This window comes from Ictalurus furcatus, chromosome 10, assembly GCF_023375685.1.
Source record: "Ictalurus furcatus strain D&B chromosome 10, Billie_1.0, whole genome shotgun sequence".
NCBI classification, from domain to species: Eukaryota; Metazoa; Chordata; class Actinopteri; order Siluriformes; family Ictaluridae; genus Ictalurus; species Ictalurus furcatus.
Window position 1 is genome coordinate 9,882,157 of NC_071264.1, and position 22,324 is coordinate 9,904,480.

General features: G+C 37.7%; 1 protein-coding gene across 5 annotated transcripts; it reads right to left on the minus strand.

Moving 5' to 3' along the window:
• Positions 1-1,632: 1,632 nt before the first annotated feature.
• Positions 1,633-15,762, minus strand: dazap1 (DAZ associated protein 1). 5 transcript variants are annotated; one of them, XM_053634859.1, is made up of 13 exons: positions 15,592-15,762; positions 14,751-14,791; positions 12,063-12,229; positions 11,828-11,893; positions 11,491-11,598; positions 11,216-11,264; positions 8,463-8,545; positions 6,173-6,326; positions 5,882-5,911; positions 5,624-5,695; positions 4,856-5,023; positions 3,405-3,494; positions 1,633-2,413 (listed from the first exon to the last, which is right to left on the minus strand). In XM_053634859.1, the coding sequence occupies exons 1-13, from the start codon at positions 15,654-15,656 to the stop codon at positions 2,241-2,243; spliced, it is 1,266 nt and encodes a 421-aa protein (XP_053490834.1). In that variant the 5' UTR covers positions 15,657-15,762; the 3' UTR covers positions 1,633-2,240. The 5 variants fall into 5 exon arrangements, with proteins under 5 accessions (XP_053490834.1, XP_053490833.1, XP_053490835.1 ...); XM_053634858.1 differs by having other exon boundaries at positions 5,624-5,773; positions 15,592-15,759; XM_053634860.1 differs by lacking the exon at positions 3,405-3,494 and having other exon boundaries at positions 5,624-5,773; positions 15,592-15,757.
• Between the last annotated feature and the right edge of the window lie 6,562 nt (positions 15,763-22,324).

A 22,324-nucleotide genomic window follows, 5' to 3' on the forward strand; every position in this document is an offset into this window, starting at 1 on the left:
CTAAACAATAGTCTGTGGTATTCAAGTGATGATTGGTGGGTATTAACAGGCCCAAAGTGTGCCAAGAAAACATTCCCCACACCATTACACTACCTCCACCAGTCTGGACTGTTGACACAAGGCAGGTTGGTTCCATGGATTCATTCTGACCCTATCATCTGTGTGCCTCAGCAGAAATCGAGATTCATCAGACCAGGCTATGTTTTTCCAGTCTTCAACTGTCCAGTGTTGGTGAGTCTGAGTCCACTGCAGCCTCAGCTTTCTGTTCTTGGCCAACAGAAGTGGAACCAGACTTGGTCTTCTGCTGTTGTAGCCCTTCCACATCAATGTTTGAGGTGTTGTGCATTCTGAGATGCTTTTCTGCTCACCACAATTGTACAGAGTGTTTATCTGAGTTCCTGTAGCCTTTCTATCAGCTAGAACCAGCCTGGCCATTCTCCTTTGACCTCTCTCATCAACAAGGCATTTCCGTTCACAGAACTGCCGCTCACTCATTCTTTCTTTACTGCACAATTTTGAGTAAACTTGCATGTGAAAATCCCAGGAGATCAGCAGTTATAGAAATACTCAAACCAGCCCATCTGGCACCAACAATAAAGCCACGGTCAAAATCACTGACATCACATTTTTTCCTCATTCTGATGGTCGATGTGAACGTTACCTGAAACTGCTGCCCCGCACCTGCATGATTTTATGTGTTGTACTGCTGCCACACTATTGGCTGATTAGATGAATGAATTGGTGTAAAGGTGTTCCTAATAAAGGGCTCAGTGAGTGTGTATGTCAATATAGAAGTTATCAACAATATTCTTGTTCTTCGATTGTCTAATTCTCACTGTGAATGTAGCTCTTCACAAACACTAAGTTATAATGACAGAACTGAAAAAAATAAGGAGAACATTAAAGACGACTTATACAACATATGTCACAGCCTTGGAGTAAAACGCTGAAGCAGGAGTTTGTTTTGGGGCCCAAAAAATCCTCATAAATGTTCTCTACCTAGAGGAACTGGTTAGAGGCACCTGACACCCATTTCTAAAATATTAGAATCTTTGAATCATTTAAAAAAATTAAAATGATTTCCTTTTGATCTTCATAAACACATGTTGTATTTATATATTAAAATTAACATGCATGGTTGAATGCCTATGCCTTTCAATGCTCATGCTAAATTAATTTTCTTAAATACACTATGATATAGGCAGCAGAGGTCCCAGTCTGGGATTTTAAAATAGTAAGGCATTTGTTAGATATTGCAACAATATTAATACCTAAACATATACGAAAGCTCTCCTTCTATTAACTCCTCCCAAAGTATTGGAACAGCAAGGTCAAGTCTGTTGTTTTCCTATAACACTGAAGATGTTTGGGTTTGAGATCAAAAGATGATTATGGGACACCAGTGATTTTTCTTTTTCAGAACATTCCAGATTATTGTACTGACTACACCCAGCACATGTGCAATGGCTCTGATCAATTTCCCCTCTTTTCTCAGCTTTAAAATGGCCTTGCTGTTCCAATACTTTCAGAGACGACTGTATATTATACCTTCATATTTTCCCACTTAGCCGTTGTTTGTTTATTATTACTTTTTAAAATACATTCTGAAACATTAAAAAAGACAACAATATGTATCTTTAAATCATTTATTTCAAATAAAATTTCTCTCTTTTTTTGCATAAGTGCAAAGTGCACTAAAACAGCCACCTGAGGGAATCCACTACATCCTGAAATAAAAACAAGAAAAGCGCACATTTAATAGTACAAAATTCTTTTAAAAAATTGCACAGTTCAGGTTTATAATACATATTTGTACGTTCTATTTCGAACAATGTTTTAAATAAAATGGTCAAAGGCTCAGATAGTAAACAAAAAGTCCACAAAATTGAAAATAAAATATTTTTGCCCTAATAGAATTAAAGCTGAGGAAATGGGAGACCCTGTCACTCCGCCGACTGGCATGGTTCTGTGCTGATGTTTCACCAATCAAGAAAATCTATTGCTAAATAGCGCTGCCCTACTAGAAAAAAAAAAAAAAAAAAAATACACAACAAATGTGGCCTCCTCATAAAGGAGTATAGTCCCTGTTCATAACTTACACACACTCAACCACACATACACACAAACACCCTCCAGTTACATTTGTAATGTTCATCAAGCTCACAATCCAGTGGCATTTGTGATCAGAACATCGATTCCCTGACGGTTTGTATTGCATTGAGGAAGTCAGAAGGGAATGGTCAGCGCCGATAAGGATGGAAGCCCTGGACGTTGTGGTTTTGCCCACGACCAAAAGTAGTCGCTGTGGGCTGCGGCGCTGATGTAGGCTGTGCGGAAGGGGCACCATATGAGGCAGTCTGCTGGCTAGGGTCGGCAAAGCTATGTCCAAAGCCGCTCAGATCCTGCCCATAACCTGTTCCAACAAATACAACAATACAATAATAAATCAACAACATCAGAGAAGTCATTCAAAACAAGGATGGAGGTTCCTGAAGAGACTGGCCTTCAGAAGAACTGCTCTTTTTAACATCCGATTTTAAAAAATAAATAAATAAAATAAATAATAATAAAGACTGTATTAGCAAGACACTAAACTACCTAAGCCACTACGAAAACAGAAGAGGAAAGAAAGTAATGAAAATATATTCAGAGCAAAGCTATTCAGGGACAAGAGTTAAAAAGAAATGCTTGCACAAAGAAATTTTCCCATTTCCCCGATACATTTTATGATGGTTCATTCATGAAAACAGATCAGACAGACAGGAACAGTTTTTTGGGGTTTTTTGGGCCACAAATTAGAAAAAAAATGGATAATAAGCTATGAATTGCTAGCATTTTCTTTTCAACTTCCAACACAGTCAGTCATCTGTAAAATACATTTGTCAAGTGGGCTACAAATGCTACGAGACAGGGTAGCACATAAGGCAGAAACGTCCAGATATACAAGTTCTGTTATAATTAGATCATCCTTTTGCCAGCAAAGCAACGCAGAGACAAAGAAAGAGAAATAAGTTGAAGGACATTGTCGTTGTATAGTAAACTACAGCTACTATGTCACAAAACATCAGACAAGTAAAGAAGAGGTTGACCAATTGAGATTTGTAGCCAATTTAATACAAGTTACAAATACAAGAGAGGTGCAGTGTTTTTGTTTTTGTACAAATGACGTGTAGCTGTATTTAGTATACCATATGGAGAAAAGGACTGTATGTATACTGTATGTACAATACACATACAACATATGCATACAGTATGTGCACAAACTTGCATATGTAAAAATGCATGTAGAAAAAGAAAAGAAAAGAAAAAAAATAAACTATCACTGAAATCTCATGAGTCTGTATACGGTTTTATTTATCTGCTGTTTTATTGGGTGGTTGTAAAATGCAGTAGCTCCCACCTACCTGCACTATATCCCTGCTCATCCTGACCATAACTGTGAGAAGGACGCGTTGGTCCGTAGGCAGAGGGGTCCTGAGGATAGTTACCCAAGCCTAGCAGGGAGATGAGGAGACCAGGTTGACTAAACCCAGAGAGAGCCTACCTTTGATACTAGCTCTGGGGGAGAGCTTCTTATACAAATTGTACTGCTTTTCTACAGGAAAAAAAACGATTATGCTGCTCTGACACTTGAAGAGCTAAAGATATTAAATCGAGAAGGTGAGTGGATTGGTCCTTTGCTGCCTTAAAATGGTTAAATCTTAAAGGCAGTCACTTGTAATGGTAATGATGGATGGAAGCAAAGCATAAGCATGACACACTGAGCCAGGTGAGGTCAACGCTGCTGCACTGACCGACTCTGGTACAGGCAGCTAACGAGGTACAGATCAGTGCCGGTGCACAACACTTAATATCTGGGATTTCACATGTACTCAGACACAGTGCACTGATTTGATTGTGTGATATGTAGAGCTTCTACACATCCCACAATGTAGTCTCTGCTATGTTCTTGTCAGCCTTTGAGAAACAGGATTCATTCTGAAAAGCATTCAGTCGTGTAGAGTATATTAAAAACAATTCAATTGTGTACAGAGGGGTGTACATCATTGTTAACATTATAGCTGCGGTCTAACCACCTTTTCTGACCTACAGGTAGCTAAATAATTTACAAAATAAAAGTTTAATAAACTATATCAGTGTCAATCTAACCATCAAGCTGTGTGCAGTTGATGCTTAAACGTTGTGCAAAAATAAATTTAATAATGATAATCTCCTAATGACAATCGATGCTCCAAATAATGACCTGATTCATTATCATTCACTAGAAAAAAAAAGAGGAAAGGGAAAGCATCTCACACGAAAGGGTGACCTGTTTCAGTTATATATAAACTTCCTTAAAATATGGTCTAAAATATGATAAATATCTTCCATGAAGATTCTGACCGGCATTTTTTGTGTATATCAACATTGAAAAGTCAGTAAGAAAATGATAATCGTTTATACACAAAGTCAAGTGTCAGTAATTGACACCTCCTTAAGCCTACTGACATTAAAGGAGGTGTCTCATGTTATCCAAAAAAGCAACAATGCAACACAGGATGATCTAATTCAAAACACCCAAACTGATTATCTTTCCACATCAGCAAAATTCACACAGACTAATCAATTAATATCAGTATATATATAATATTATTTAATATAAATATTTGTGGTGGCATCTAGAGGATCATCAGGTATGCAGGCTTGTTTGAGCGTGATGCCATCATGCCAGTTCAGCCATGTGGTATAGAGAGCAAGCTCTTGCTTGTGTGAGGATCATTGTAATGGGCTAGAACTACGGTGGTTTAGAAAATGGATCCAATCAGCAGTAACAGGAGAGCAGGTGGCCAGGCTGAGGTGAGCCCTTTTTACTCACCGTACTGGCTATAAGAGAAGTCAGGCTGTGCTGGTGGGGCTTTGCTCATGTCCTGAGTAGGGGTGGTAGCAGGGGCAAAGCCCAGAGGCCCAGCTCCGGGAGTAGTAGGAGGCGGAGGCATTCCTTGGGGTACAAACTGGTCACCTTGTGGCGTGCCAAAACTGTACCCTGTCAGGTTAAAAAGGGTTGCAAAGAATCAAAAGTAAGCGCGAGATGTAAATAAAGAAACGCAAGGCTCAATTAAATAAAAGAGTAAGAGTGGAGAAGAGAAAGAGTAGAGAAAGTCTTTCTACTCTCACCTTACAAAGTAGGAATCACAAACTGCAACAAGAAACACTAAGCCCCCTTAGCAATTTGCAATCATTAGCAATACCTTACAATCATTTCCTCTTTGCAATAATTTTAATGGAACAATTTTTTAGATTTTAAAAGATAACAGAGGACCAGGGTTATGGTGGTGCGCAGCGGCTAGCATTGCCACCTCATAAATCCCAAAAAACAAGTTCGTAGGTGAACTGGTCACTCCAAGTTGTAAACAAATGTGTGTGTGTGCATGTGGTGCCCTGCGATGAACTGGCATATTTCTGCCTCTGGCATATTCCATGCCCAGTGTTCTCAGGATAGGCTCCACATCCACCTCAACCCTGAGCAGGATAAAGCACTTACTGAAGATGAATGACTGGGAAACCAGAGCCAGCAGAGACATGAAGCACTCTCATGCAATACCGACCCCATAAACAAACGGAGTGAGGTGTTTTTATGACTTACCAAATTGAGGAGGTGTGCTGTAGCCCTGTTGTGGATATCCCTGAGGTGCCCCAAATCCTCCTGGTGGGGTTGCTGTAACTAGGAACGCATTAAAGGGCGAGGGAGGTTGGGCAGCACCTCGGCCTGCTGGCAAAGGAGGCCCATATCCCCCTGAAGCATAAAGGGACATGCAAAGATTAGAAAGCACCTCCCTAGTTAGCTGGAAGTGTCTCAAATAATAAGGACGGTCTACAAATCATAGCAAATAATAGAACCTACCTAATGGTTGCCCTGTGGACACCCAAACCCCTGGAAGAAAGACAAGAAGTATTTTTACATGACAAACATTTACAAAAGTACTGTTTAAACTGTGTAAACTTTGTACAGTTTAAATGTGAAAATAGTCACACTTCTACTTTTGACAAACACACTTTGGTTTTCGAACAGATGGCACAGACAGTGCGGCCAAAAAGAAGGGAAACTGAGGCTCAGATAGCAGTTGGCACCTCTGGTGTCTTTTTTCACACTAGAATGTCGTTTCTAGAGGGAAAGTTAGTCGGCCTCACTCACCCTGAGGGCCATAGCTCTGCTGCCAGCTCTGAGCAGGCTGTGCGGCCCAGCCATTGGCCGCACTTAAGATGGCTCTGGGTCCCCACTGATTGGCTCCCAGCTGCCCAGGGCCAGGAGCTTTGTTGTCCCGAGGCTCAGCCTTTTTCACTTCAACCTGGACAAAGGACAAGACCAGAAGGGTGTGAAAGGGCAGAAATCAATAACCAATGTGCCTTCTTCACCCCATCAATTACTAATCCTGTAATTCAGCTGAGATAGTTTTACTTAGATGTAACAAAATAGTTCATTAGTTAGAAAAATGAATCCTAGGCTTCTTATTCTACATAATGCTGAAGCAATGTTTCTAAGGTACGTTTGAATGGAGCAGACTTAAAGAGAGCTTTTACAAATTCACGTGAACAAAGCACAGGATTTTCTTTAAAAATTAAAAACTGCAAAAAATACAGCCCAAATGGTCTTTATAAAGTGTACCTGAGAAACACCTTCCTTGCATTTCTGCTGCATCTTATCCCTTTTAAGTAGATAAAAACTATGATAGAAAGTCCAGACTTACCTTGCTAATGCATTTAAGAACCTCAATTTAGATCAATTTGAAGTAGAAATATGAGAACAGTAATTTTAGATCTAACTGTAAAAAAATAATAGTCATGCAGAGAATAATGGTGTCATAGATCTAATAAGAAATGAATCTTCATACTGTGTCAAACATGAGGGAAAAAATGTAATGTGCCGTATTTTGATTTGAAAACTACGTATACCTGAAAAAGACTGAAGTTATGTGTGTATTTATAGGTCTAAGGCATCCAATCTGTATTATCAGAGATGAAAATTTATCTCCTTATTTTCAGTACCCAACCATAGGTGTGCCAGCCTTAGTGTAAAATGGGTAAGACTGAAATAGACTGGCTCCAAAATGGGTTGAGTTATTGGGGTCACCTTGAATCAAGAGCAAGGCATGACTTTTTTTTTTTTTTTAGTTGCTTTCTGCAGTACAACACACAGTGACCTCCTTTTTTCGCCTTCCTTATTCCCTCTTTGTCGACCTAATTAGGTGCCAGTTTGAGCGAATAGTCTGAGGCCCGCCGCACAACTACCTAGGCCCTCTCCCGCGGGCTTCAGGGCTCAGCATGATGGGAGGGGAAGCACTTGAAATTGTGGCGTCCGACTCCAGAGCTGGGGTTTGCAGAACAGTTTGATATGTTCCAGTTTCTAATTTTACAACATCCCCAAAATCCCATTTCAATAATGTCACATCAAGAACAACGGTCTATGTACTAGAGAACCTGCTTCCTTCAGGAAAACAGGACAGAGTCAAGGGGAAAGTAGATACATGTGGAAAAAAAAATGTAGGACAGCAACACTGAGCCTTTATAGAAAGTACAACAGTCTTCATGAAAGTGGTTCGTCACTTTGAATCAGCACACGGCACTAGTGCAGGTCAGAAAAATGCCCTTGGCAATTTCAGACTATTGAGTAATACATATCCACCAGTAAGCAGACTGAATGAACAAGTCATGTAGTTAAAGCTGAGCCAGTACTCTTGATTCCAACTTATCACTGTAATTAAAGATTTATCATTGTGAAATCATTTTTGCACATATTGTCCTACATAATAGTGCAGGAAATCCAGTAATCTAACCTCAATACATATGCTGACCTAAAAACTAAAAAATATATATTTTTTGGTGGGAAACAGAAAATTGACACAGTATGGAGATTCTAACTGAGGTCACTTAATTGAGATTTTGCTTTGTGTTTTTTTGTTGTTGCAATAATGTCAAGAACTCAAACTGTAAGTGACCTGGCAAAAATGAAATAAATAATAAAAGATGAAAAATGACATTGACCAGTCCTTTAGGTGAAAACTGATTACATTTTAAGCACTATATAACTACAAAAAAAAAAAAGAACTTCTCAGGTTAAAAAAAAACAAAAAACAAAAAAACCTGGATAACGCTACACAGTATCACCAGCACATAAACACCCAAAGGAGCGGTCCAAGTAAACCAAACCTTGGGCGACTGCAGAGCCTGTACACAGTATGATTCACTGTCAGTGATTCACGGTCAAAAGCACTTAGTTTTTTTTTTATTTTTTTTTTTTAATCATTTAAGCTAATGTTGTAATGACAGTTGTAGTATCAAATCTTGGAGATTAAATCACAGATTAATTTCTGAGTATGTCTGTTACATCAGGATTAAATTGGAGTTCATGGCTCTGGAAGAAAACACTATTGGTCACCCAAGCTTCAGTTTCTTACTTAGGGTAAAATAAAACTACAACTACACACTTTTTTGCCCATGATGTCGTGAAAATGCATGTTGACAGCCTGGTCCACTGATTGTTCGGCCTCGAAAGTAATAAATCCAAAACCTAGCCAACGACCAAAAGTGAATCAAGGTAGCAGGGTGTTGGGACAGAACAAGGTGAAAAACAGGGGAAGGGGAGTTGACCAAGGTGACACTGCGGGGGTTTGGATTATGTTGCAGTCTGCGATACGAGCAAAGGTCGCCAAACAAGAACTGCAATCTCATCTCGCAAAAGAATTAATATTGTTCTCTGTATGTGCATTAAAGGTTCAAACCAATCACTTTAATTATTCACCACTACTGTCATTTGATAATGTATTCCGAGTCAAGACATATTCTGTATTACCAGATAAGTCTGTTTTATACATTAAAATCTTTTTTTTTTTTAAATAAGCTAAAATAAAAACCCAATATGAAGAAACATTTTTCTACTTTTCACTTTTAAAAAAATAAAATATACATTTCTACTTCCCATACAGTTCCATCCAAACCCCTTGAATGTCCCCTTGTTATATTCTTGTATAACATGTACAACAAATGCTGACAGCAACAATCATTAACACTTAATAATGATGAATAAATATAGTTTCTCAAAGCCTTCCCAAAATGACAGTATTTTGGGCAAGCAAAGAGAAGAGAAGAGCAATTTACAACACAGCTATAAAAAGCACCACAGAGATAAAAAGGTAAGGTTCTGCTACGAGTCTGTGCGTGGCCAGAATTACACGAGGTGTAACCAAAGTTTCTCAGCTCCTTTTTCTTTTCTGAACCAGTTTACAGATTTTTTTTTTTTTTTTTTTTAAATGAGCCATGTAGTCGAAAGCGGCCACACGCTGTTTGCTCACGAGGGAAAAAAGTTCAGAACGACATTAATCTAGTTGAGACTACTGCACAAAATGACAAGCCCATTTTCAGGGTCATTCTTATGATAAAGCAGAGGATGAACCATATAAAACAGCGGGTGAGCTGTTCTTCTGCAGCACCAGCACTACTGTGTGAACTAGTTTAAAAAGTGATCAAATAACTGCACAGCAGAACTGGGTTGTGAGGATCCCTCCACTTTGGGATCTAACCCGATTCCAATTAAGCAGCCTCGGAGACCCAGGTGGGGAATTTGAGATTTCCGATACCATACAGAGAGTCTCATTTGTTTAAATGAGCACTAAATATACATCTGACCTGCCACTCACCTACTTAAGATCAAAATTCATGAACATATTAAAATGGAAAGCACGTTCTGTAAGCTTCTGTCAAGTTCCTTCACTGTAGCACATATCTGGAAAGCATAGGCTTTCTGACACGCATCACAGAATCTGATCCGAAACGGAGAAAGTTCGTTTTAAATACGACGAAAATATTCCCTTTAAAATGAAGTTTTTCCATTGCAAACAGGCAGCTGGTTAACAGCCTTGATGCATACAAAAACGAGTCTTAAATCTTCCTAATATGCCAAAACAACACCTAAACACCTAAATAAATGACTTAAGATAATTGCGTAATGATGTATTTAGCAGGGTTACGATCTCACAGCGAAACGTTAGGTAGGAACTCTGGCTACACCTGCCAGTCTGACACCGCAACACATATTATACACATCGTTCCTGACTTTTATCAGTGTGGTGCCACTGTGAACACAATCCCCTGAAGGAAAAAAAAAAAAACATCTTAAGAAACACAGTTAATTACAATCACAGTTCACAAGGAGAATGTATATAAAAGAAAGACAGAACTTATTTTACTATATATAGATATATGTGTGTATATATATAGAGACTCGTTAATAAGAATATCAGATACATATCATAAAAAAAAACTATTTATTGTATAGGGTTAATAAAAACAAAGCTCAAAATAACTACAAAATCCAATGACAAACTATTCATGTATCCACAAAGAGATTTGAGATTAAGCAAGGTTGTTTTTTCCCCCCCTTTCATTTGTACTAAGCAAGAGATGAGGAAACAACTCTTAATACACTCAAACACATAATGTGCATGGAAGCAAAAAAAAACAAAAAACCGTGATCCACTGAAAACATTTAAATTGTACATAATTTGCACTGGTGGTGAATTACAGGAAAGACTTCAAAACTATTATTGTGCATTTGTTTCAACATCCTTAATCTTTAACACCAATTGCATGTGCTCGGTGTCATTTTATTTGACACTGAAATACACTCTGTCCTCACAAGTTTCCTGAAGAGTCTGCTTCCTTTCACCACCCCAGCAAGTGTGTTACACTGTGGAAAATTAAACACTTTCTGCACCTGTCTGTGTGTCTGCTTCACTTATATATCGCCTGCATTCGGTTTCAAGCAACTGGACTATTTGAAATAATCAGCTTTCTCCTACATTAAGGAAGAGAGGTGTCTGATATTTGGGAGACTCAAGGCTAATTGCTGCTTTTCAAGGAGAACAAAATGTTTTTTTTTTTTTTTTTTAAATATGAAGGTTAATACTGTACTGACGTTCTAAACAACAAGCAAATGCATCAGAAGCTGATTCGATGATGATGCCACAATGCACGTCTGCTACATATATATGCTCGGGATTTGACTTTTCTAAATGCAGGAGATGTGCAACAGGCCAAAGTCGACATGGGAGACATGGGAGTTAGAAATGAGATCAGAATGAGCTCTGCTGAAGGACTTTTTTTTTTCCCCTCTTTGGGTCAGAATAGTTTGTCATGAGTATGAAGATAGATGTATTGGGAACAGAACTAGATCAGCTTTTACCTCGGGGTCTCTGTTTCTCTGCATCATAGATCATTACCACCTCTGTGACCTTCAAGGAGAAAATGTATGACAAGTGAGTCAGAGGTAGAACAAAGTGACCGCTTAAAGGCTGATCTAAATTCAACAGCACTGCAACTGCAAGAGTTAATCTCTACAGTTAAAAGCGGCCTAAAAACCAAAATCATGATCGTTCTGTTTCTTATCATTAGACTGTGTTGCGGTCAAAAAACTGATGACACAAAACAGACATCCAAGCACCTAAATCTAAATCTTACCACTCCAAATCTGTTAAAATAGTCCCTGAGTTCAGGTTCACCGCAGTTGTGTGGAATTCCACCAACAAATATCTTCTTGGATTTATTGCTGTCACTTTTACCTCCTTTCTAAAACATATAAAATAACCACAGTTAAAATGCAGAGCAATACGAATACTCTGAATCTAGGGAGTAGGAGACTTTCATTTAAATGTAGTGCATATATTTACAGAATCCTGGACAGCATGTTTATTTTTCAGTACATCACTTAAATTCTGTCAATATCAGCATAAGATCTGAACTACAAAAGTCCTGAATGATTACATTCATGTTTCCAACAGAGCATCACAGTACTTACCCAGCCATCTTTTGCTCTCGTCTTCTCCGGCTGCATTCCTCTTGGAGTACATGGCTTAGGGTCAATCTGTGGGAGCAGAGAATTACACCTCAACTGTCCTTCAGTTTTCACGTACTTAGTTCAGCCTTAAGTATTACTTGGTATCATTGGAAATGTATTCTTATAATAAATGAACACTGATTTTTGGCTGAAGTCAAGACACCATCAGAAACGTAATAAGCTGCTTTGTTCTTACATTTCTACCGTCAAGGTTATGAGGCTTGGTATCCAGGACAGTCCGAACACAGTTTGGATCTTTAAACTTCACAAAGCCAAAACCCCTGGACTGATTTGTGCTTTTGTCCTTCATGATGACGCAGTCCACAACCTCTCCATATTGGGAGAAGTAATTTCGTAAAGTCTCTAAAAAGAGGAAGCGGATAGGCTGTAATGGCAAACTGCACACTGTTTAACACAGCAACCTTGACTTTAACAAATAAATTATATTCTTTGTTGCTAGGACATTTTGTTATCTGAAAACATCTGAGCACAATTATAAAACTACAGTTATAGATATAAGCCTACTTTCATTAAATTGTGTCAAACAAATGATGTATTTCTTTTAGGAAATTGCTTCTTTTGTTATTTAAATTTCCATTTTAACACAAGGTCAATGGTTTGGATTCTGTGGGTGTAAGTGTGTAAGTTCAGAAATCTAAAATCTTATTGGAGCAATTAGATAATTTAAGATATTCTTTATTAATCCTTAAAGAGATATCTAATTGTTCTATTATAGCAGCATATATAGTGAAGTGTTGAGCACAAAAAAACCCAGAGGAAAAAGTGCAAAATAATATAAGAAAGTACAAAATAAAAAACAAAGTAAATACAAATTAGAACGTATATTACAAAACAGAAAGTATGTTATTGCACTTGTTGAATGAAGAAAACAACTGCAGTGAGAAGTACAGCAGCATCATACACTGCATGCCAGTATTAAAATATTTAAATAATGAATATTGCACTCAAACAATACTATAAAGTGTGACAAATGAAATATATCCAGTATAACAAACTGCAACAGTGGATAGATGTATATTAAATATATAATATAGAATGAATGCTTAATATTTCAATAGCTGAATTAAGTTTATAACAATCTGATAAGTTTTATGTTTATATATTTTAACACTTTCAAGGGTCACTGGCTCGCGTCGCTTCTCAGTTATTGCAGAACAAGCATTAAAATTTCTCAAACTGTGTTTTGCCGGGCAACAATATAAAACAATGAGGCGTTCGCTTCATTTGCTTCAGCTAGTGTGAGGCTATAATGGGCGAGGCGTGTACATCTTAAATCGAGAGGGATGTGTTACTGCTAGCAACAGGAAGCCCCAACTATAAACAAAACTTGACCTCTGTCAGAGCATGCAGGACCTTTTCAGGGCTTAAATTTAATACTATTAAATGATATAGAAATACTTGTGGGAATATTTGGCCCGTTTAGGGTCCTCAAAGCGAGTCATATATTTCCTATGTCTATTCAATGTCATACTCATACCTGCATACTTCCTTATAGAGGTGCATCCATATTTACTCTGTGTGTGTATTTTAATTTGGCCAAAATGTATACAGCTTTGGTCACTAAATCTGAGCAGAAGAGCTGGTGCAGGAGCCAGATGAGACAGCTTTTGAATGGTGCGCAGACACCACGTACCTACAGGTTAACTCTGGTGCGCACTTACTCGCTCACTCATGGGAGTCTTATAACACTGACGTATACGAGGACTCACTTAATAAACTGTTAGGGCAATTCAAGTCCTTAAATATTTAAGAAATGCTTTACTTGCCATGCCATCATTCACACACTGATAATGTTGGTCTCCATAGCTTTTTAATAACACCCACACTGCAAATAATTCACGTTCCCTCGACCCCCTCATCCCACAGCTTGCCATCAGTGCCACGACTGAACACTATTCTACACATTACCCATGTTTTAAAGAGAACAGGGAGAATTAAATGGCTTAGCACATTATATATATATATAATATAACGCGGGTCTCTAACCCTGGTCCTGGAGTACCTTCTGTCCAGCAAGTTTTGAGTATTTTTCCCTGCTCCAATACAAATGATTCAACTGATGGGAGCAGAGAAAACAATAAAACGTGCTGAACAACGAACTCCAAGCCTACGGTTAGAAACGTGTACCCTATCGTAATTTCATTATTGTGTTCTTACGTGCTACACTATGGCTACACTCACATTACCAGGTAGAGGAAACAAATCCCATGTTCTGCCCTAATGTGACACAGATTTTATTTTGTTTTCCAGGACTGCGTAGACGCAAAAACGTGGACCTACATCACGCTCGTACGAAATATGTAGCCAACGCGACACGAACAAGAACACCCGGATGCAAAGTCGACGCGGTTTTTCCCCGACGTGCACACGGTTGTCGTCCAATCTCAGCGACACAACAATGGAGGACAGCAAAATCAGACAAGATAGGAAAATTAGTTTCAAAAACTAGTTACATATTTGCAGATTCGATTCAAGCAAAAGAAAAAAAAAAACTGGAAGGAAACGACAGAATCGGCGTAAAACCTGGCCAAAACGTCCATGTTTGCATGCAGGGCATTTCAGCGGACAGCCGAGTTCTCGTTAAAGACAGATACGGGTCACTTCAGGTTATGAACTGTCTAGATAAGTGGATCCAATCTGAGTAAAATAAATAAATAAATAAATAAATCTGAATTGTGCAAAGAAGCTTGTAAAGTGAAAGCGTCCCATGTTCCTGCTTCTACATAACTATTTAAGGAGGGGGGGGGGAAAAACACTATTAGTAGAAGCAGTTTAACTAGTGTGGATGTAATATCATACTGTAAGAATAATTCAGAAGGCTTCAATGTGTTTCAGATGTGTATAGAAATCCCCTCAGTCTTACCTTGAGTTGTACTCCAGTCTAATCCACCCACAAACAGCTTCCTACAAGACGAGTGGATGCGACAGTGAACTCAATGAAGTTATGCAAGAAAAAACAACATCAAGTGCAAGAAGAAGGTCGTTTCCATTCAGCTAGGAAGCTATCACTTTGAGAGACCTGTGCTGCCACTTGTTCTGGGTTTATCACAGAGCTGCAGCTTGTCTCTCTCTCTCTCTCTCTCTCTCTCTTTCAGCAGCTCCTTCAGAGAAACAGCTCGTCATTCACACTTTGACTTGCGGCCCATCAACAAAACCGGACTCACCGCCTTACACGTTAAACTCACCTTTATTATTACAGGTTTCACTCAAACAAAATCAACTTCCTTGGTGTAACACAGTTCACGGATTAACTGAGAATAATGTGCTAGACGACTCAGTGTTTACTCGTCTGACACAATCTTTACGCGAGTCGATATTTCTCTCATTTAACCCACCTCGCTAATTAACCCGCTAGCACCCGCTAACGTCATTAGCTTACTAAGTAAAGAGTTTGTAAGACACCGAGTTTATCAATGAGGTGCTCTTCGTTAAAGCATTAAACTCGGCTTAAATCGGAACAAACTCCTACTTTTAACAAGTTCGAGTCGAAACTCTTGTATTTGGACTCCGCGTCAGTCAGCTTTACGGACAGGTAAACTGAGCTAGCTTAGAACTGACAGTTGACGGTAACTGTAAGCTAGCTCGAGCTCGAGCGGTATCATCGCTGAAGCTACACTGCGCAGGTCGCTTGCTAGCGAGGAGATGAGAAGGAGTGATGTTTTAATGTTATTCCAACAAACAAACAACAGCAAATGGCGTCTTACCCAATTTCATCTCCAGGTAGGTTGTTCATATCTGTAGCGAGAGTTGAGGACTGGAGTGCGGACATTAGTCTGCTGCTTCAGTCTCCTACAGCTGCCTCCTCTCTCTGCTCCTACCCCGGGAAGGTCACTCCGCTTTCGGTTCAAACCCAACCTGCGCAACGCTGACGCGAAGCCACGGGGCCGCCCTGCAGGGGAAGCGCTGCTGACGCAAAGGCTGCTGGGAACTGTAGTCATCAGAACGGTTAGTAACGGCGACCTGACCCGTATTCAGTTCTGTTAAACCGCACTGGTCATGTCGTGGGTTTCATTATTACATGAATGCAACATCATTGAACATACTGTTCATTCACGGCTCTGACAGTAGTTCCGGCTGTAACATAAAGTAGCCTTTAGGTTTATATTAGAGATGCACCGATGTATCGGCCGATCCCGATTATCGGCCGATACATCGGTGCATCTCTAATATAAACCTATTTATATTATATATTATAGGCTATTATATATTATAGGCTATTTTTCACGCTATGGGCTATCGGACGATAGTTTAAAAACACAATGATCAGGGCCGATTATATCCTGTCAATCAAAAGTGGGCAGGAAAACACATCGAATTCATGCTGTGTGTAAAGATGATGTATCTTATGTGGAATGACGACAAAACAGTTTGTAAACTCTGTAATCTCTGCACTGCTATAATTTTACACCGGAAGTGAGCAGCAGTGAACCCCACCCAGGCGCTATTCGCACAACTCATGCACTGCTCCCGCACTGCTCGCACTGAGGCTAGTACACCGTTGAGAAGATTTCAGTGAAGATGAGTGACAAAAAAGTAGTATATATTGCACAGAAAAATATATTTGTAGAGTAGTATGTTTAATATGCATTTAATTTTAATATGAGTTAATAATATCAAAAAAAGGTTTATATTAGGCCTATATATTACCAGTTTGATATTTAATGAAGAAGTAGAAATGCTTGTGTTTGTGGAGAGTGAATGTGAGTCTAACAGGAGGTTTTTTAGAATTCAGTCAATGTTAATATGAATTAATAACATTCAATAAATTAACTTCAGAATTTAGTTAATGTGTTCATGTTAAATGTGTTTTCTGTTTATGAGACCAGTTACTGTGAAACAACTTGTTGAAATAAAGAGAATAAAGTTTTTATTTCCATTTCCTTCAGAATTGTGGAATTAATTATTAAGTTAAAAGAAGGTATAAAAGGCAGAACTATCGATATCTGTATAGGCCGATATCACTCTGAATAATCAGTTATCGGTATCGGCTGATATTAGTCTGAATAATCGGTTATCGGTATCGGCTGATATCAGTCTGAATAATCGGTTATCCGTATCGGCCGATATCACTCTGAATAATCGGTTATCGGTATCGGCTGAGAAATTTAGTATCGATGCATCTCTAGTTTATATTCATGCGCTCAGTTTGTTTCTCTACAGGTGCATCTCAAAAAATTTGAGTATAGTGGAAAAAGTTCATTTTTTTCTCCATAATTTAATTAAAAAAGTGGAACTTTCATATATTCTAGATTCATTACACATAAAGTGAGATATTTCAAGCCTTTTTTTGTTTTAATCTTAATGATTATGGTTTACAGCTCATGGAAATCAAAAATCCAGTATCTCACAATATTAGAATACAGAATTTATAGGTCTATTATTCTAATATTTTGAGATACTAGATTTTTGATTTCTATGAGCTGTAAACCGTAATTATCAAGATTAAAACAAACAAAAAAAGGCTTGAAATATTGAATATTTCAATTTATTCGTAATGAATCTAGAATATATGAAAGTTCCCAATTTTTGAAAATTAAATTACGTAAAATAAATGAACTTTTCCACACTATTCTAATTTTTTGAGATGCACCTATTGTAACAGCTCATACACAGGGACTTGTATGGCAGACGCTCCACACAGGCCTAATCTAAAACTAATAATAAATGGATTTTTTTTAAGTGTTGTTCAATACTACAGAATTTCTCTAAGAGCCCATGCATTATTATTTTTTTCTTTCTTGTTTTCTCATTATCTGGATTTAATTTTCTCGTGATATCAACATAACAAAAGTTGTTTTCAACTTCCACATTAGTGTCCGACACTTGAGAAGGAGGCTGTCAGGTCTTCAACCTCATTAAGTCCATCTCTACAGCAGCCACTTATTAAATTTATGATGGCGATGGCGAAGGCGCTAACGTGCATGCGACACCAGTCCCATTCACAAGGCGTGAGATTTTCTTGTGATAAAATTACGTCATGAGAAAACAACTTTTGTTATGTCAAGATCATGAGCAAATTAAGTCGAGATCACAAGAACACGAGAAACAAACTAAAATAATAATGCATGGCCTCTTAGGCCTCTGTATAATATAGAAAACGTTGATAAGGTGAAGGAGACATTTATTTAACATTTATTGAAGGAGTGTCAGTGCCTTAACACTCAGTAAGTTTCCAAACACAGGAAAGTCTTCAGGATAGAGGACTTTGTGCCTTCTGGTTTCTCAGTAACATGACATTGTGCCTTCTGGTTTCTCAGTAACATGACATGAAGTGTTTTTTTCTCATGATTAACTTCAAGAGAAAAAAGAAAGACGCTGGTGAGAGACTGTTTATTGTAACTGCTATAAGGTAAGTGTTAACAGGAATGGTTGTAACAGTCCTCTGCATTGTGTTGGGCCGATTAGTTTTTCATTATACATTACCATAGCGTGGTTGAATACTCGAATCTGATTGGTCAGAAGGTGTGCATCATTTTTATATAACACCACAGGTAGTTCTGGCTGTGAAAGATATTAATGATATTATTATTAATGTGCTCATTCTACTAAGTTATATGGACTTATATGGCAGAAGCTCCATATAATCTAAGATAATAATACACAGAATTTTTAAAAATATTTTTTTTAAACATTGTTTAACAAAGTAATTCCTATAATCGTTGTGATGTGGTGATGTTTTTTGTTAGGAGACATTTATTTATTTATATAACATTTATGGAAGGAGTCTCAGTTACATTTTTGCGTGTGTGTATGTGTGTCTCTTGTCTCTCGGACGTTTCATAACATTCACTTGCACGTTGTGTCGCATCAGTCCATGATGATGATGATGGTGATTATCCAAATTAAATATATAAAGATTAGTTAGGAAAAATGAAAAAAAAAAAAAAAGGAATAAAATACAACATTTCTACAGTACAAGTACGTTTTAATCTGGATTTAAAAACAACTAGAGTGCACCAACATGAAGTTCAAATATGATCAGTGTAATCTTAATGCATAATCTTAATCATTAATCTTATTCTTAATGGAAAACATTTAAAATTTTATCTTCTATTATTTTGTCTGTCATTTACAAAAAAAGTAATGAAAGAAAAAACAAATCATTTGTCATTGATATTGCATTTAAAGAAGCACGTTGTGATTGTTAGAGTCCTCTGCTGCTTTCAAGGTGAATTGCAATGCCAATACAAATATTAACAAGCCTTTTCCTTTTCACTGACCCTATTCAGTCCTGTTGAAACTATGTATGTGTTGTGAGTTTCAAGGTGAAGAGGTAAAGCTGGACACTTCTAATTACAGGCAGAGATATAACGCTCAGGCTGAAAAAAATGTTTTCTGAAATGAAGAAACCAGCAAGATCCATGGCATAGCAATTTATTAAATCAGTTTTCTTAAGAATCTTTAAAATATATTATTATTATTATTATTATTATTATTATTATTATTATTATTATTAAAGAGATAGCTTTAAATATTACAATCTGTAATGTTCTACCTTTACTGTTTTTCCCCCATTATAAACCATTTGCCTTTAATGTGTTTCTGACACGTTATGTTTATCTGTGTACTGTGCTATACCATATAACAGACATAAGATGATGTATATTGGCTCTGAGCTGTTAGGATATCACCCTTCACAATTTGCACTTGAAAAAAATATAAATGGACTGCAGTTTTATTTCTGAAATGCCAACTTTGCATAATAGCCCAGCAGAAAGGCAATGTTGTTTTTTTTTAAACAAAATGTTTGTAATCTGTAGTCTGAATAAGACTGTACATACTGTACATACTTGTCCTAAGTGCCTACAGTAAATATATTTAGTCATTACACATAATTTAACATTGACTATAATTTGGATTTCTTCTATTGAAAGTAAAGACAAATTGTTGTGATTATAATGTATATATGTAAAATAAATGTTTAAAAAAGTATAAAGTATTTTTAGAGGATTTCTTGCCCTGAAAGTAGAAGAAAGTATACACATTCAAACACAGATTATAATGAAAAATTGAGAGTAATGTGAGAGTTAATATACACAACAGACGTAAGATAATGGACTGTGGAACAAATAAACTAAGGGGAAAGAGCAATACAAAAGAGTAAAGGGCAAATTCAGGATGGAAAAGCTCAGTAAAACATTACAGAATCAAAGCTTAAGTGCATTTATGTTTTACTGTACTCACTAACGGTCAGGTTTGGGTTGTTGTTGTTGTTTGTTTGTTTGACTGTTAAGAAAACGGTAAGAAAAAGAACTGAACCTGATTTTACACTGCCTGAAAATTACTACATAATTTTACTACATGAGATTAGTGGAAGTCCGTTATCTGACACTATGTACTTTGACTTCAAGATTACCAATATCAGTTTTCAACCACTGGAATGTGATAATGTAGTTTATCTGAACTCTGAAAGGAGCGTTGGTGAGACTGTAATCTATAACACTGAAAAACACCTCTGACCTCAACCCCACTGAACACTTTTAGGATGAACTGGAACTCTGAATGCACCCCAGACCTCCTCGCCCAACATCAGAGCCTGACTTCACTAACGCTCTTGTGACTGAATGAGCACAAATCCCCACAGCCACGCTCCAAAATCTAGTGGAAAACCATCTGAAAAGATTGGAGGTTATTATAACAGCAAAGTCGGACTAAATCTGGAATGGGATGTTCAAAAAGCACATATGAGTGTTATAGTCAAGTGTCGACAAACTTTTGGTCACAGAGTGTAGTTTTGATTAAGATACATGGCAGGCCCACCAGGAACACTCCTAAACCTCCCAATTAAAACTCCAGCATTTCCCAGGAGGGCATGGTAACCAAGACGGTATGAGTAGAGACAAGCCACTATTTAAAATATGAATGGGCTAGCACATAACATTCAATATAGCTGCTGTGATGACATGAGTCTCACCCTTCCAGTAAAAAGAGACAATCACCTTCTTGGTAAAGACATTAGCAGAAAAAGCCTGGCCAATCAGACTCTTACTTTGATGCATGAGCAGCTATAGGGCAATTTCCACAATTAGTTATGAAGACACATGTATGCTCAATAGTCTGAGCAAACCTGAAAAAATATGTGTGTTTTTTTTCGTGTTAATTAAGTTACAGGTCACATATTATTTATGCCATCTTTATCAGACTTCAACAGCAATTTCAAATTCATTTTTGAAAAAACATCTTGTCGGTCTGTTTATGGTATATGGGCCTCTACTTATTCAAGTAGATAGAGGTCTGGCCATGCATGACTGAAAATAACTTTCCAGGAGTGTTGCCAAGATGGCTGCAGAGTAGACAGACTTTATTAGAAGGACTCTGATGGTACTCCCTGTGGTGGTTGAAGAAGTAATCTTGCAACAAATGTTGTAGTTAAGACCTACTTATTTTCACAGGAAAAGACCGTTGCAAACAACCATCCATCCATCCATTTTCTATACTGCTTATCCTACACAGGGGTGCGGGGAGCCTGGAGCCAATCCCAGTGGACTTGGGGCACAAGGCGGAGAACACCCTGGATGGGTTAACCCATCACAAGGTATAATCACACACACATTCACATGTACAGACAATTTATTTTAAACCCTATTTTTTAATACAAATTTTGTCTCTGAGAACTTCTGCATTATTGGATTCATTTAAAAAAAATTCAATTTCCAAACATTACTTTTCCAACAAAAAATAAACAACACAGAAAAAAACATTTGTATGTCAGCAAAGAAAGTAATATATCATATAATAAACCACTCTTCAGAAGTCTTCAGAAGAACTGTGGCAGATTCTCCAAGATGCTTAGGAAACCTTACCAGCCAGCTCCTCATAAAACGGCACAAAGTGTCCCTGAGACTACGGATGCATTTTTAAAGGCACCAAATATTGCCTCAGTTTAGTTTATTACAGTTTACTGCTTTCATAGTAGATTTCTTTTCATGTAGAAACATTCAATTTATTATGTCTGAAAGCATCTTTCCTTTACAGCATTTCTTTACATGTTCCTTCTGCGTAGTACTGTAAATTGCATATACAATGCAATTGAACATGTACTCATATGTTCATTTATGAGTTGGTGAGTTAGCTAGCAATGGGGCCTGGCAGCAAGATACACCTTCAGTTTATTTAGAACAGCAATGTGGAAGCATGCATGTTTCCATAAAGTGTGGTAAAGGTCTTTGAAAATAGCATTCAGCACAAGCTGGGGAAAACATCATGTCTCTTAACTGTTTATAAGAGGTGTAGATTTGGATGGAAACAGTGAGACTACAGCATCAGCTCTGCTGCAGGATGAAGTCAACCCTTTGGGAGGGGAGGTCCATAAAGGTTTTCTTGGATTGAGACAGCCATTGGTGGAGGTAGGAAGAGACAAACAAACCCATAGGCTTAGTGTCAGCATGTCCATCTGGATGTTTCATTCAGTATTGTGTAGGTGTACTTGGTCTGCAA